Source organism: Tinamus guttatus, unplaced genomic scaffold (genome assembly GCF_059628265.1).
Source record: "Tinamus guttatus ecotype Peru unplaced genomic scaffold, ASM5962826v1 Tinamus_guttatus_pri_ptg000510l, whole genome shotgun sequence".
NCBI classification, from domain to species: Eukaryota; Metazoa; Chordata; class Aves; order Tinamiformes; family Tinamidae; genus Tinamus; species Tinamus guttatus.
Window position 1 is genome coordinate 2,627,008 of NW_028289044.1, and position 12,574 is coordinate 2,639,581.

At 43.1% G+C, this 12,574-nt stretch overlaps 1 protein-coding gene across 1 annotated transcript in view; it reads right to left on the reverse strand.

Moving 5' to 3' along the window:
- Positions 1-3,684: 3,684 nt before the first annotated feature.
- Positions 3,685-12,574, reverse strand: part of CPQ (carboxypeptidase Q) — a 124,856-nt gene continuing 115,966 nt past the window's right edge. The window contains exon 7 of the mRNA XM_010222536.2: positions 3,685-3,895. Coding sequence (XP_010220838.2) covers positions 3,735-3,895 — 161 coding nt within the window. The 3' untranslated portion in view covers positions 3,685-3,734. The remainder of the gene's footprint in view (positions 3,896-12,574) is intronic.

Here is a 12,574-nt window from a genome sequence, read left to right on the forward strand (position 1 = left end):
AAAATACATTCCTTTCTGTTATCTGTGATCAGACTCCACTATGATTTAGTAGAAAAAGAAAAAAAATTACCATATTTCTCTTTCAGAAAGTCTTGAAATTTCCCATTGAGCAGTGAGCTGAGATACACACATCATTAATTTCTATGCAGAAAATATTGTTCACTTCAACCAGCAATTAGTGGTAACATTTCTATCCTGTGCAGTGATGAGACTTTTATGCTAATCACTCCATAGCAGTAAATTAATCATTTGGGCACATTTAGATGGTATGTATATTTCATGAGACAGATACAGATATCAAGATCAGTTTGATATTTACTTGTGGTAAATGGCAGTGTCTCAACTCGTTATGAGGGAAGCATACTAACTAAATATACTGCCAGAGATGTTTGCGGTGCAATAGCAGAAAAAGCACAGCTCCATCCCTCGAAATATCGAAATATCCCCAGAAATATCTCTTTCTGTACCAAGAAATATCTCTCTTTCTTTGTTTATAATTATTTTAAGGGTAAAGGTAAAAATCTTGCAGGATCACCTAAAATGAAATCATTCAAAGACACAGTGAAACTCCAATAATGTCTTGACATATGAAGGACAAAAGCAGCAGCTTGGTTTCTCATCCTGTAATTCTTCTTTTATTACTGGAAAAATTACCTACTTTATATTAGGCAGTATTGAAAAGAGACTTTTCATCAGCATTTGTGCTATACTCTAGTCAGCTAAATGAATTATGTATCTGACTCGTCCTGCTATAACTCTGTCTGATAGCTTTGAGCTGTAGCAGAAAGGAAGCCTACCCAGGGGCCAACCTTCTTCTCAGCAGATGCAAGAGATTTATAATGTCTTCAGGAAAATGTTTATTGGAAATTTAAATTTTTGACACATATTTAAATACTACTGCTCTTTCTTCAATTCCAAGCTTGCAGACATTTCAGCAGAAAGCAATCTAGCCCATAGCTGAGAGCATTTTAGTTTATCGGAGGGAAACACACATGTGGTGTCTTTATCTTAGTGTCGTCATAATACTTGAGAAGAACAGAATTTTATGGCAGCTGGGCATGACAATAACAATAAGAAAAATAATATCCTCAGCTATTACTGTCTCAACTAAAGAAAGTCAACAGGGTTCCTTACTCTAAGATCAGTGGCAGTATACGAGTGGAAAGCAAATGTATGTTGGTATACCTGAATCACTTAAGAAATGCTCTTGGAATAGAAAATTGAACATCCTATATGTGGTTAATTGCCAGCAATTTAAAGACCAGAATTGCTACAAAGATTAAGATGAGCTATTGCACAAAAGCTACAAAAACTCTGTGGGAAAAGGAAAGAAACTTATTATCATCTCACTGCTTATGGAAATTTTGAGAGGTACATCTGGGGTTATTATGAGAGCACATTTAACAGCTAAACTTTTAGATCTGAGAACTATTACAAATAAGACAAGAAGGAACTGGTGGATCAAGAAAACTCCTTTTGAGCAAAGCCTGTTTATAACTAAAAATATATTTTGTTTTCAATTTGAGAAGTAAAAGATGTTTAATGTAACTATTAATATGAAATTAAGAGGTTATTTTTTATTCTTGTACATTTTTTTCAAAATCTGCTCTTCAAATCTGCTCCTAGGAATTGTGTGCCCAAAGTTAATGCAAAAGTTAAACTCTCCTCAGGGGCATCATGGCTTAATTTCAGTGGCCTATCTTATGACACCCATGATCCAACACGTATCTCAGGGAACATATTTTGGAGTTATGTGCATATAACAGCATTTGTTGTCTTCCACTGAGAGAATTCTTGATTCAATGTATCTTCTATTTGACTTTATGGCAATTAAGCATCTCATTCATTAATTGAGGAAAAAAAAGCAAATAAACCCTTTTTCCAAATAACCCTTGGTTAAGGCTAACAATATTAAATTTAATTTCACACTGAATATACTTACAAGTCTGTGATGCTCAAGTGACATAGGAGGACTGAGGAAAAAAGATGTGGAACAAAGTTCAAAAAACAGTCAATAATATTCTACCAAGGTCAAAAGGTTGGACTTAGAGACAGCTGGGAATCTGTCAGTGGTAAATACAAGAGCTGTGCTCTTGTCAAGCATATAAATAAAAAGCCAAACATATATATGATGGCATGAAAGCTGAGGAAATTTGTGCTAACTGTATTTCAAAACTGTTTCTTCATAAAGAAAGAGCAGAATATGTCTAAACATTTTTTTATGTTCCTGGAGTGATTTGGAGGAAAAAGGGGGAAATACTTAATAAATTTTATGTAAAATTGCTATTAGGGCTCTACCATGGTAAACAGATACCATGGTTATTGCTTCTATAAACATGAATGGCTCATCCCTAAGCTCAACCACAGAACTGATTAACAGCACTGGGAATTGCCTGCCATTCCCTTTAATACCCTTTATGTTGTTCGTTATGTTAGTGCTTTTGATTATATTGCAGAAGTTATGCACAAATCAATAAGACTGCTTGTTGTAAAATTTAAAGGCACAAAGGAGGATCATGTCACAAATACATAAGCAGAAATCATATACCCTAAAGTCTTTCTTCCCCCAACACTACCTATATGCTCTTAATAGGCATTTCCAATACTCAGCATCTGAAAAAACATAAACTTATGGTAAAAATACAAAATCCAACAAAAAATATGCAGGAATTAAGTTTCCCCATCAATTATCATTAAGAATGCCTTCCTCTTGCCTGCACTGTGGTAAGGAGATGCCATCCCACCAGGCCAGGAGCAGCGCTGTGACCCATGTGAGCTGGTGGGATCAGCATCTGCTCTCAGGCTCCATGTGGGTCAGTGGGCTGGTGGGGAAGGTCCCACATCACAGTGCTCAGGGTGCTTCTCCATAGCATGACATTCCAGAACAACAACAACAACAACAACAAAAGCAGCCATGTGAGGTAATTGCATGTTCCTATGATGAGTTTTCCATCAGAAAGCAAATGACACACACACACTTTTCCATGTGGGAGTGACCAAAGAAACACAAAACGGGCTCTGGTTTGGACATCTGGAACTAGCCAGGAAACGTCCAGGCTGTGAAATATGGCCAACAAATGCCTGCAAAGAGCCATGAGAGGCCATCCACCTGGGGAAACACATCTAATTCCTGTTATTTACTTCCCATCCTGTAAATCCTCCTTCATCTGAGCCCTGCATGAAGCAGCCTGTATTAAGAGCAAGCAGGGGGGGCTGACTGAACTATTAAAAGCCCTGTTATTTGATTCTTACCATGCTACTTACTAAGATTAGTCCTATAACCAGAAAACTGTACACAGAGTAACATTATCTTAAGAGAGTACAAAGGAAATGCTACTTTATTAAAAGCACGTCATTCTAATAGATTTAAAGAAGACAGAAAATAAACCCATAAACTCGTACACTCACTCAATACCATAACTGTGCTGATGCAAAAGATTTATTTGGTGTATGTTTCCTGTTGCACAGGATCACTTTAAATCACATTCAAAGAGGTATCATACATTGATCAGACATTAAAAAGCATTTAAAAGAAGAAACTTTAAAGGGAAATCACAATGGAGATATTAAAACAGGAAAAATAGAGAGGAATATTTAAAAGAGGATGTGCTTTGAGGGAAAGAGAAATAAAATGTGCAGCGTGAAAAAAGGAATTTCCCACAGATGTAGACTGCACACATTAGGGGACTCATAATCTTTACTGAAGAACAGAAATCTTCTCTCTTGCTGTTTTATTACCTTGGCAACATCTCCTCCATGTCAGCAATTACATAGGAGACGACAGTCCAAACAGCAGCACAGAGATTCATCTGGTTTGGATCCTGAACTGTCATTGTGTCCCCACGAGAATGATGAAACCAGAAGTATTTACTGATGTCATCACGCAAGCTGGCACCTACGGAGAAAAAATGGGCAATATTCCATTATATGAATACAAATATTTAAAGAAGAATATAAATATGAATCCATTCTTGTGCTGTTTATTATTAAAGCCACAAGCATCTGTATAACGTTCCACAGTGTAACTGCAGAGAGCCCTGGCATGTGCAGTTTCTGGGTTTTAGGGTAGATGAATAAGCACAAGGTAGCAAAAGCTCATAGAGGGGAAGAGCTGCACTTCCCTGGAGATACACATCTCATTAGTAACAGTGCACATCCATTTTTGCTCTCTGACTACCAGAATGCTGTCAGGAAAATCCATACAATAACCCCACACGTGGTGGCACTTCCTCTTGTCCTCGATCCAACAGAAACGGATTCTTTAGTTGTCAGATATAATATCAGCATTTATGACTACTACGATGATTAGCTGTGACTTGGTAACGGGTCCTTGCGTTACTGGTATTTGTGTTGAGGGAAGCTTGGGAATCAGCTTCTGCTTTTGAGCTTCCCTTCACAATGGGGATGATAACTCCAGAGCAGCTTTTCCATGATCCCAGCCAAAGAAGCTGATCCTGGTGGCTTTCAGGAGCCTCCATCAGCAGCAGCTCCACTGAGATCCCAGCTCTTCCAATTCAGGAATCACCAACTCTTTTGGGGACACCGGGGGCATGGAAAGGACAAACCTTCCTCAAACTGCATAGAATCATAGAATGCTTAAGGTTGGAAGGGACCTCTAGAGGTCATCTAGTCCAACCCCTCTGTGCATTTGAGCTGCACAAATAGTGCTCAGGAGCAACGACTCAAGATCCCAGAAGAGATGACAACCAAGAGGAGCAGGAAAAGCCACCGCCACAGCAGGCACAGTGGAGGAGACGCCCCTGTTTCCCAGCCTGTACAGTGTACCAGCCAGGGGTCTGTCCTCTCTCTGATGCCCTCTCCCCTTGCAGGTTCCTCACTCCCAAGTTCATTAGCTTTGCCTCTTCTTCTCTGGTTTCACCAGAGAAGGTTCCCTCTTGCCTTTTTTTTTTCCTTTTTTTTTCTTCTTTTTCAGTTTAATCAACTCTCCCAGAGACAAAACTCTGCCCCACTTACTTAGAAAATAAGTGTGACATTTGCCAACAGCACACTGATTCACGGCTTGTAAATCCTTTGGGTTGACTCATTTGGCCTGCAGGCTTGCCAGGGCTGAAGTCTGCAGTCCCCAGTGTCAGCAGCCTCTAGCACAACAGGCTCCACTCTTGCTTGGTCATAGAAACTCAGAACAAATGCTGACACGAACTTGAGAGTGCCAGTTATTGCACCCAGTCAAACACACAGGCTGGGTTTAGATACTACTATGTAAAGCAGTACAAAAAGATGGATTGTTTGATTAAAAAAAAAAACACACAACTAAATAATTGTCCAGATTTATTCATAAATAGCAGAAAAATCAGCATCAAAAGGTAAGGGCTTTGATAAAATCATGCGTGTTCATAAGAATTACTATTGTGATCTTCCTTGGTTTCACTGAGATGTCTGAAGCCTTTAAAGAGAATGAAAGCAAAATTTCTTGCAGTGTAGCTGTACATTCCTATAATACAAATCTTTTGATCACTCCTATAGTCACTCAGGGCTCACTCCAACTCTTACTGTGGTTAACAAGCATATTTCCATCACTGCACAGGGAACTGATTTGGACTGCTTGTTTCACTGCAGTTTGCAAATCCATCCAAGAGATACGAGATATAGAACGCAAAAGCTGCAGCTTACAGTTTTACAGTTTTGAGACTTAGTTTTAGGTTCTCTTCTTGCTCTTATGAAACTTACCTGCCCTGACTTGAGCCCATGCAATCCCACAGAAGTCACTGGGTGGGTTACAAGTGTTGAATTATTTTCCAATAGTTTTAAAATTTAAATTATGTCAACTGATACACTTTTAAAATTTGATTCTGAGTTCTTTTAAATAGGTACAAGTATAAAACAATAGAACTATGTGATAAATCATAGAATCATAGAATCATAGAATGCTTAGGGTTGGAAGGGACCTCTAGAGATCATCTAGTCCAACCCCCCTGCATACGCAGGGACACCTAAAGCACGTGGCGCAGGACTGCATCCAAGCGGGTTTTGAAGATCTCCAGAGAAGGAGACTCCACAACCTCTCTGGGCAGCCTGTTCCAGTGCTCTGTCACCCTCACTGTTAAGAAATTTTTCCTTAAGTTCCTATGGAATTTTTGATGTTTCAGTTTCTGGCCATTTCCTCTAGTCCTATCAGTGGCCACCACTGAAAAGAGACCATCCCCGTCCTCTGCACTCCCTCCCTTGAGGTATTTATATACACTGATTAGATCCCCTCTCAGCCTTCTCTTCTCCAGGCTGAACAGGCCCAGCTCCCTCAGCCTCTCCTCATAGGTCAGATGTTCCAGGCCCCTGATCATCCTTGTAGCCCTGAGCTGGACTCTCTCCAGCAGCTCCACATCCCTCTTGTACTATGGAGCCCAGAACTGGACACAGTACTCCAGATGCGGCCTCACCAGGGCTGAGTAGAGGGGCAGGATCACCTCCCTCGACCTGCTGGAGACGCTCTTCTTAATGCAGCCCAGGATCCCATTGGCCTTCTTGGCCACGAGGGCACACTGCTGCCTCATGGTCAACTTGTCGTCCAGCAGGACACCCAGGTCTTTCTCCGCAGAGCTGCTCTCCACAAGCTCGGTCCCCAGCCTGTACTGGTGTCTGGGGTTATTCCTCCCCAGGTGCAGGACCTTGCACTTGGCCTTGTTGAATTGCATGAGGTTTTTCACCGCCCAGTTGTCCAGTCTGTCCAGGTCCCTCTGGATGGCAGCGCAGCCCTCTGGGGTATCGGCTACTCCTCCCAGTTTGGTATCATCAGCAAACTTGCTGAGGGAGCACTCTGTGCCTTCATCCAGGTCATTGATGAATACATTGAACAGGACTGGACCAAGGACTGACCCCTGGGGGACCCCGCTAGCCACAGGCCTCCAACTAGACTCTGCACCGCTGATCACCACTCTCTGGGCCCTGCCATCCAGCCAGTTCCTAATCCATCTCACTGTCAACTCATCTATCCCACACTTCCGGAGCTTGCCCAGGAGGATGTTGTGAGGGACGGTGTCAAAAGCCTTGGTGAAGTCGAGATAGACGACATCCACCGCTCTCCCCTCGTCTATCCAGCCGGTCATTTCATCATAGAAGGCTATCAGGTTAGTCAGGCAAGATTTTCCCTTGGTGAATCCATGCTGACTACTCTTGAGCACCTTCTTGTCCTCCATGTGCCTGGAGACAACAGCCAGTATGAGCCGTTCCATCACTTTTCCGGGGACGGAGGTGAGGCTGACTGGCCTGTAGTTGCCTGGGTCCTCCTTCTTGCCTTTTTTGAAGACTGGCGTGACATTGGCCTTCTTCCAGTCTTCCGGCACCTCCCCCGTTCTCCAGGATCTTTCAAAGATGATGGAGAGCGGCTTAGCTATGGCATCTGCCAGCTCCCGCAGCACTCTGGGGTGCATCCCATCAGGGCCCACGGATTTGTGGGTATCGAGGTTCCTTAGGTGCTCTCTGACCCAATCTTCCTCTACCCAGGGCAAGTCTTCCTCTCCACCCGCTTCTTCTCTTGCCTCTAGGGCCTGGGGCTCTAAAGGGCTGCCCTTGGTAAACACCGAAGCAAAGAAGGCATTGAGCAACTCTGCTTTTTCTGTGTTATTTGTAACCAAGGTGCCCATCCCGTCCTCCAGCGGACCCACGTTCTCCCTGATCTTCCTTTTGCTGTTAATGTATTTGAAGAATTTTTTTTTGTTATTTTTAACGTCCCTTGCCAGCTTGCCTTCCAGACGTGCCTTAGCTTTCCTTGTCGCATCTCTGCACTCCCTGACTATGTTCCTGTATTTCTCCCAGGGGGCCTGTCCCTTTTCCACATTCTGTATACCGCTGCCTTCTGCTTGAGCATTGCCACAAGCTCCCGGCTCATCCACGCAGGTCGCCTGCCCCCTCTGCCTCCCTTCCTACACACAGGGATGCACTGCTGCTGGGCGTGGAGGAAGTGCCGCTTGAAAACTAACCAGCTCTCTTGGGCCCCCCTGCCTTCTAGAGCACTAGCCCATGGGATTCTACCGAGGAGGTCTCTGAAGAGGCTAAAGTTGGCCCTCCTGAAGTCCATCGTCGCAAGGCTACTTACAGCCCTGCCTCCTCCTCGTTGAATCCTGAACTCCACCAACTCATGGTCACTGCAGCCGAGGCTACCCCCCACCTTAACATCTCCTACTAGGCCCTCCCTATTTGATAGCACGAGGTCCAGTAGCCCACCTCTCCTCGTCGGCTCCTCCACAACCTGCGTCAAAAAGTTATCGTCGACGCTCTGCAGGAACCTCCAGGACTGCTTATGCCTGGCTGTGTTGTCCTCCCAGTTGATGTCGGGGTAGTTGAAGTCCCCCATGAGAACCAGGGCCTGTGACCGTGAGGCAACATCCAGCTGCCTGTAGAAGGCCTCATCAACCTCCTCGTCCTGGTCAGGTGGCCGGTAGCAGACACCCACCACAGTGTCTCCCACATTAGCCTGCCCTCTAATCCTTACCCACAAGCTCTCAACTCGCTCATCCTCGACTCCCAGGTTGAGCTCCATGCATTCCAGTTGCTCTCTCACATAAAGAGCAACTCCACCACCTCGCCTTCCCAGCCTGTCCTTCCTAAAGAGCACATAGCCTTCCATGGCAGCGCTCCAGTCGTGCGAGCTATCCCACCACGTCTCTGTGATTCCGATGAGATCATGACGCTGGGACCGCACACAGATCTCCAGTTCATCCTGCTTATTCCCAATGCTTCGCGCATTGGTATACAGGCATTTCAGGGAAGCAACAGAGGCCCCAGGTTTCCCAGGAGGGGTGAAAGAGGACCCTCTGTGATCATTTCCTAAACTCTTTGAATGATTAAATTCTCCACTGCAGATGCATTATAAGTTAAGCCATTGATGCAAATTCATTACAGTTTCTGAACTGTCTTTTATAAGACACAAATTTATTGCTTGGAATTTGTAGCACACATTGCACTAATCATAATAATTACGGATTTAGAGTAGTGTTTTATCTCTGTGAAAGGATCAAGAACAAATACCTTTTACTTTGTAAGGCTTAATTCATTGAAATGCTAAAATACATTTGTTCCTCTAAATTATTTTTTTGAATCATAAAATAACCTAACTTTGTCATCAAACAATTACTGTGCAAAACCTCTTTCAGCAAAATTTGTCAGAGAGTATAAGAACACAGAATATCAAAAGGTTCCTAAAGTGGCTGTGATTTAGACTGTCATTGAAGACAGGAACCCAACAATATTTTATGAGACTAATGAAAGGACCCCAAGAAGGCAGGTTATCCTATGTAAATAAAAACAAAAGAGAAAAACTCTGAGCACAAGAAAAGATTTTTACAGCCAAGGACCTCATGAAAACCTCTAGACCTAGGGTGCCACAAATAAAACTGCAAGCAATTTTCATGTCTCCTGTTCAAACTTGAGATTACTCCTTACTGACATTACTTGCCAGGAGGTATTTATGACTTGTGGAGGTGGCCAGGCTACAAGAAGACACTGAATATTGCTGCTTCACCAGCAAACATATTCAGGATTGAGCTCAACATATGCAGGTGATTCTGAACCGTGAAGCTCTGAGACACTCTGCCAATACTCACTTCAGATTTTTGATAACAGAATTACAAATTCTTGTCTAGGAAATGTCTGTAGATTACTTCCAAATTGGTAGATTTGGGAGTCCTGGTTGACAGCAAGTTAACTGGGAGGCAGCAGTGTGCCCTGGTGGCCAAGAAGGCCAATGGGATCCTGGCCTGGATGAGGAGGAGCGTTGCCAGCAGGTCGAGGGAGGGGATCCTGCCCCTCTGCTCAGCTCTGGTGAGGCCGCATCTGGAGTATTGGGTGCAGTTCTGGGCTCCCCAGGACAAGAGGGATGTGGAGCTTCTAGAGAGGGTCCAGCAGAGAGCCACGAAGATGATTAAGGGACTGGAGCGTCTATCTTATGAGGAAAGACTAAGCGAGCTGGGCCTGTTAAGCCTGGAGAAGACTAAGAGGGGATCTGATCAATATGTATAAATACCTGAGGGGAGAATGTAAAGAAGATGGGGTCAAACTCTTCTTGGTGGTGGCCAGTGACAGGACAAGGGGTAATGGGTGCAAGTTGAAACACAGGCAGTTCCATCTCCATGTGAGGAAGAACTTCTTTACTGTGAGGGTGACAGAGCCCTGGAACAGGCTGCCCAGAGAGGTTGTGGAGTCTCCTTCTCTGGAGATCTTCAAACCCCACCTGGATGCCACCCTGTGCCACGTGCTCTGGGTGTCCCTGCTGGAGCAGGGGATTGGACTAGATGATCTTTAGAGGTCCCTTCCAACCTCAACCAGTCTGTGATTCTGTGATTGCAATCATGTGGCATTATCTAAGTAAATTCAGCAGGATCCTACAGCCACTTTTCTGAAAAACTAACAGAAGAAAAAATGATTTCAGTATAGCAATCATTCTACAGAATGCAGGGGAAGGGAAAGCAGAAGTCTGTGTAATGCTTCACACAGCAAGATTTCAGAGTCAATTGCATGACTAATTATACTGTATCCTAGATAGCCACTCTGTTATTAAGCATTCTGAAACAAAATCTGCCTGGAAATCAAGCCTGCCACTTGCAGAAGCTTGAAAGATAGTAAGAAACTGAAAAATACTAATTGGAAATTTTAAAAATTCCAGTTGCCAACTTTCACCTAGAATTGATTTTGCTGTTGTGGTGGTGGTTACGATTTGGATGGTGACAGTCCCCTTGGGAGCACTAGCTATTATTAAATGGAGGCTTGTTATTGCAAGCTACACAAGCTAGCAATAAGGGCAAACAGATGAACAGCCTGCCAATAAATTATTTACCTGTCTCCATGATAGCCACCGACAAAGCGGTGAGTGCATTTCCCAGCACAGCGTGGAAAGCCTGAATTAAGTACTTAAAAATCCTCCAGTGGAAAGTGTTACATAGGCATTTGTCAAGTAGTTAATTTTGATTTCCAATGTAACCTGCTCAGATTAAAAAAAAACAAGTGAAGCTCTGGGCTCCACTATCACACTCGTGTTCTTCACAGTTAATGGAGAACGCTCTCGTGTGTGCCAAGACTGCAGAGGAAGAACATTCAAAAAGAAAAAGGGAATGTTTGCCAAGTAACCTTTCTTAATTACCCTTTTCTGGTCTGTTCACATTTACAGCGATGCAAATCACATGAGAAACACTGCTGGCTAATAAGGAATTTGGGAAGAAACTGCTTTTAGCTGGATTTAGCAACTGTTGTGGCATGAAGAGAGAGAATTTTCAAAATTGCTGCCCTAACTACTGCATTTATTCTATGAGTGCATGAAAGCATTGGAAATTAAAAACTAGAAATAAATTATTATTTGAGACATTCTGGTAAAATGAGACATAAATAATTCATAATTCCATTGCAAAGTGGCAGAAAACTCTCTTTAATACAGTGGTGCATACAGTGGTCATACAGTTGAAGTCTGGTATCAGAGACAAACACTGAGGCTATTCATTCTCAGTTTGGGATTCTGGTTTCTTTGTTATGGGGGCTGGGGATTTTTTCATTTTGTTTTGTTTTTGTGCTTTCAGCTCCTTCTGAGATCATTTCCTCACACTTGACCTGCTCCTGAGTCTTCATGCTGGGCAAGCCGCACATGAAAGTGATTCTTTTCCACAGATTACGCTAGAAAAGATGTTTCCCTTGTGCCAGAACACGGCAGCAGCTATTTGTACAGTACTTGCCAACCAGATCAACTTACTGCTTAAATGTGATAATTTTAAAAACATGTAGAACCATTATGTGCTCTTTTGTGATCAAATGCTTGTTGAATACTCAAACTGCATCAGGGGACTTGGGATGATGTTGGGGTAATGATGGTGTCATCGAGGCTGACAAAATCATTAATCACTAGGGTGCCTTCAGCATAGCAGAGAGGTATTTTGTGACCAAATCCAGTTTCTAAGACACTTATTGATTTCAGGTATTGCAGGCTGACTACTGCTCATTGAACTACCCAGTTCAATGAGTGTCTCAGAAATAAATACTATTCTCTCCTTTTTCTTTCCTCTTTCCTGCTTTTTAGACTTGACACCTTCTAGGCTCTGCCACCAAGGCCAAGTGTTTCTGCATGAATCAATTCACTGTCATGCAAGTGTGACAAAAATAGGCCAGTAGTGTAAATCTGCACTAAAGCAGTCAATTGCTTTTTAGTTAATTGATTAAATCACAGCCATTGTAAGCAGAGGCAACCACCAAACACCACAACTCCTGTTGCTGACCTTGCCACCCTGTGCACTTGTCCTGTTGGTGACTTGCTGGAGGTGCTGTCCTGAGAAAGTATCTTGTGCCCTGGTCCCTCACATGGCACGAGGCTCCATGTGCCCCTTCCTGTGCCGCTGCACCAGGATCGTCACCTCCAGAAATGGTACCTCTCTCTCTCTAGAGCGTGATAACCCCTGGTGCCATTTCCTTGATTAATTCAAATTTCTGTTATATTGGAAATAAAACAAATTCTTCACTTCTTTTAGCTCATTCTTACCCTGAACTCATATCAAGAGTTTCTGTAAAGCCAGTTATTTTATACATGGTTTGACTCAGGACATAAGGCAAAAGGTGCTGCTTTGGTAGCTGATACTAAATGCAA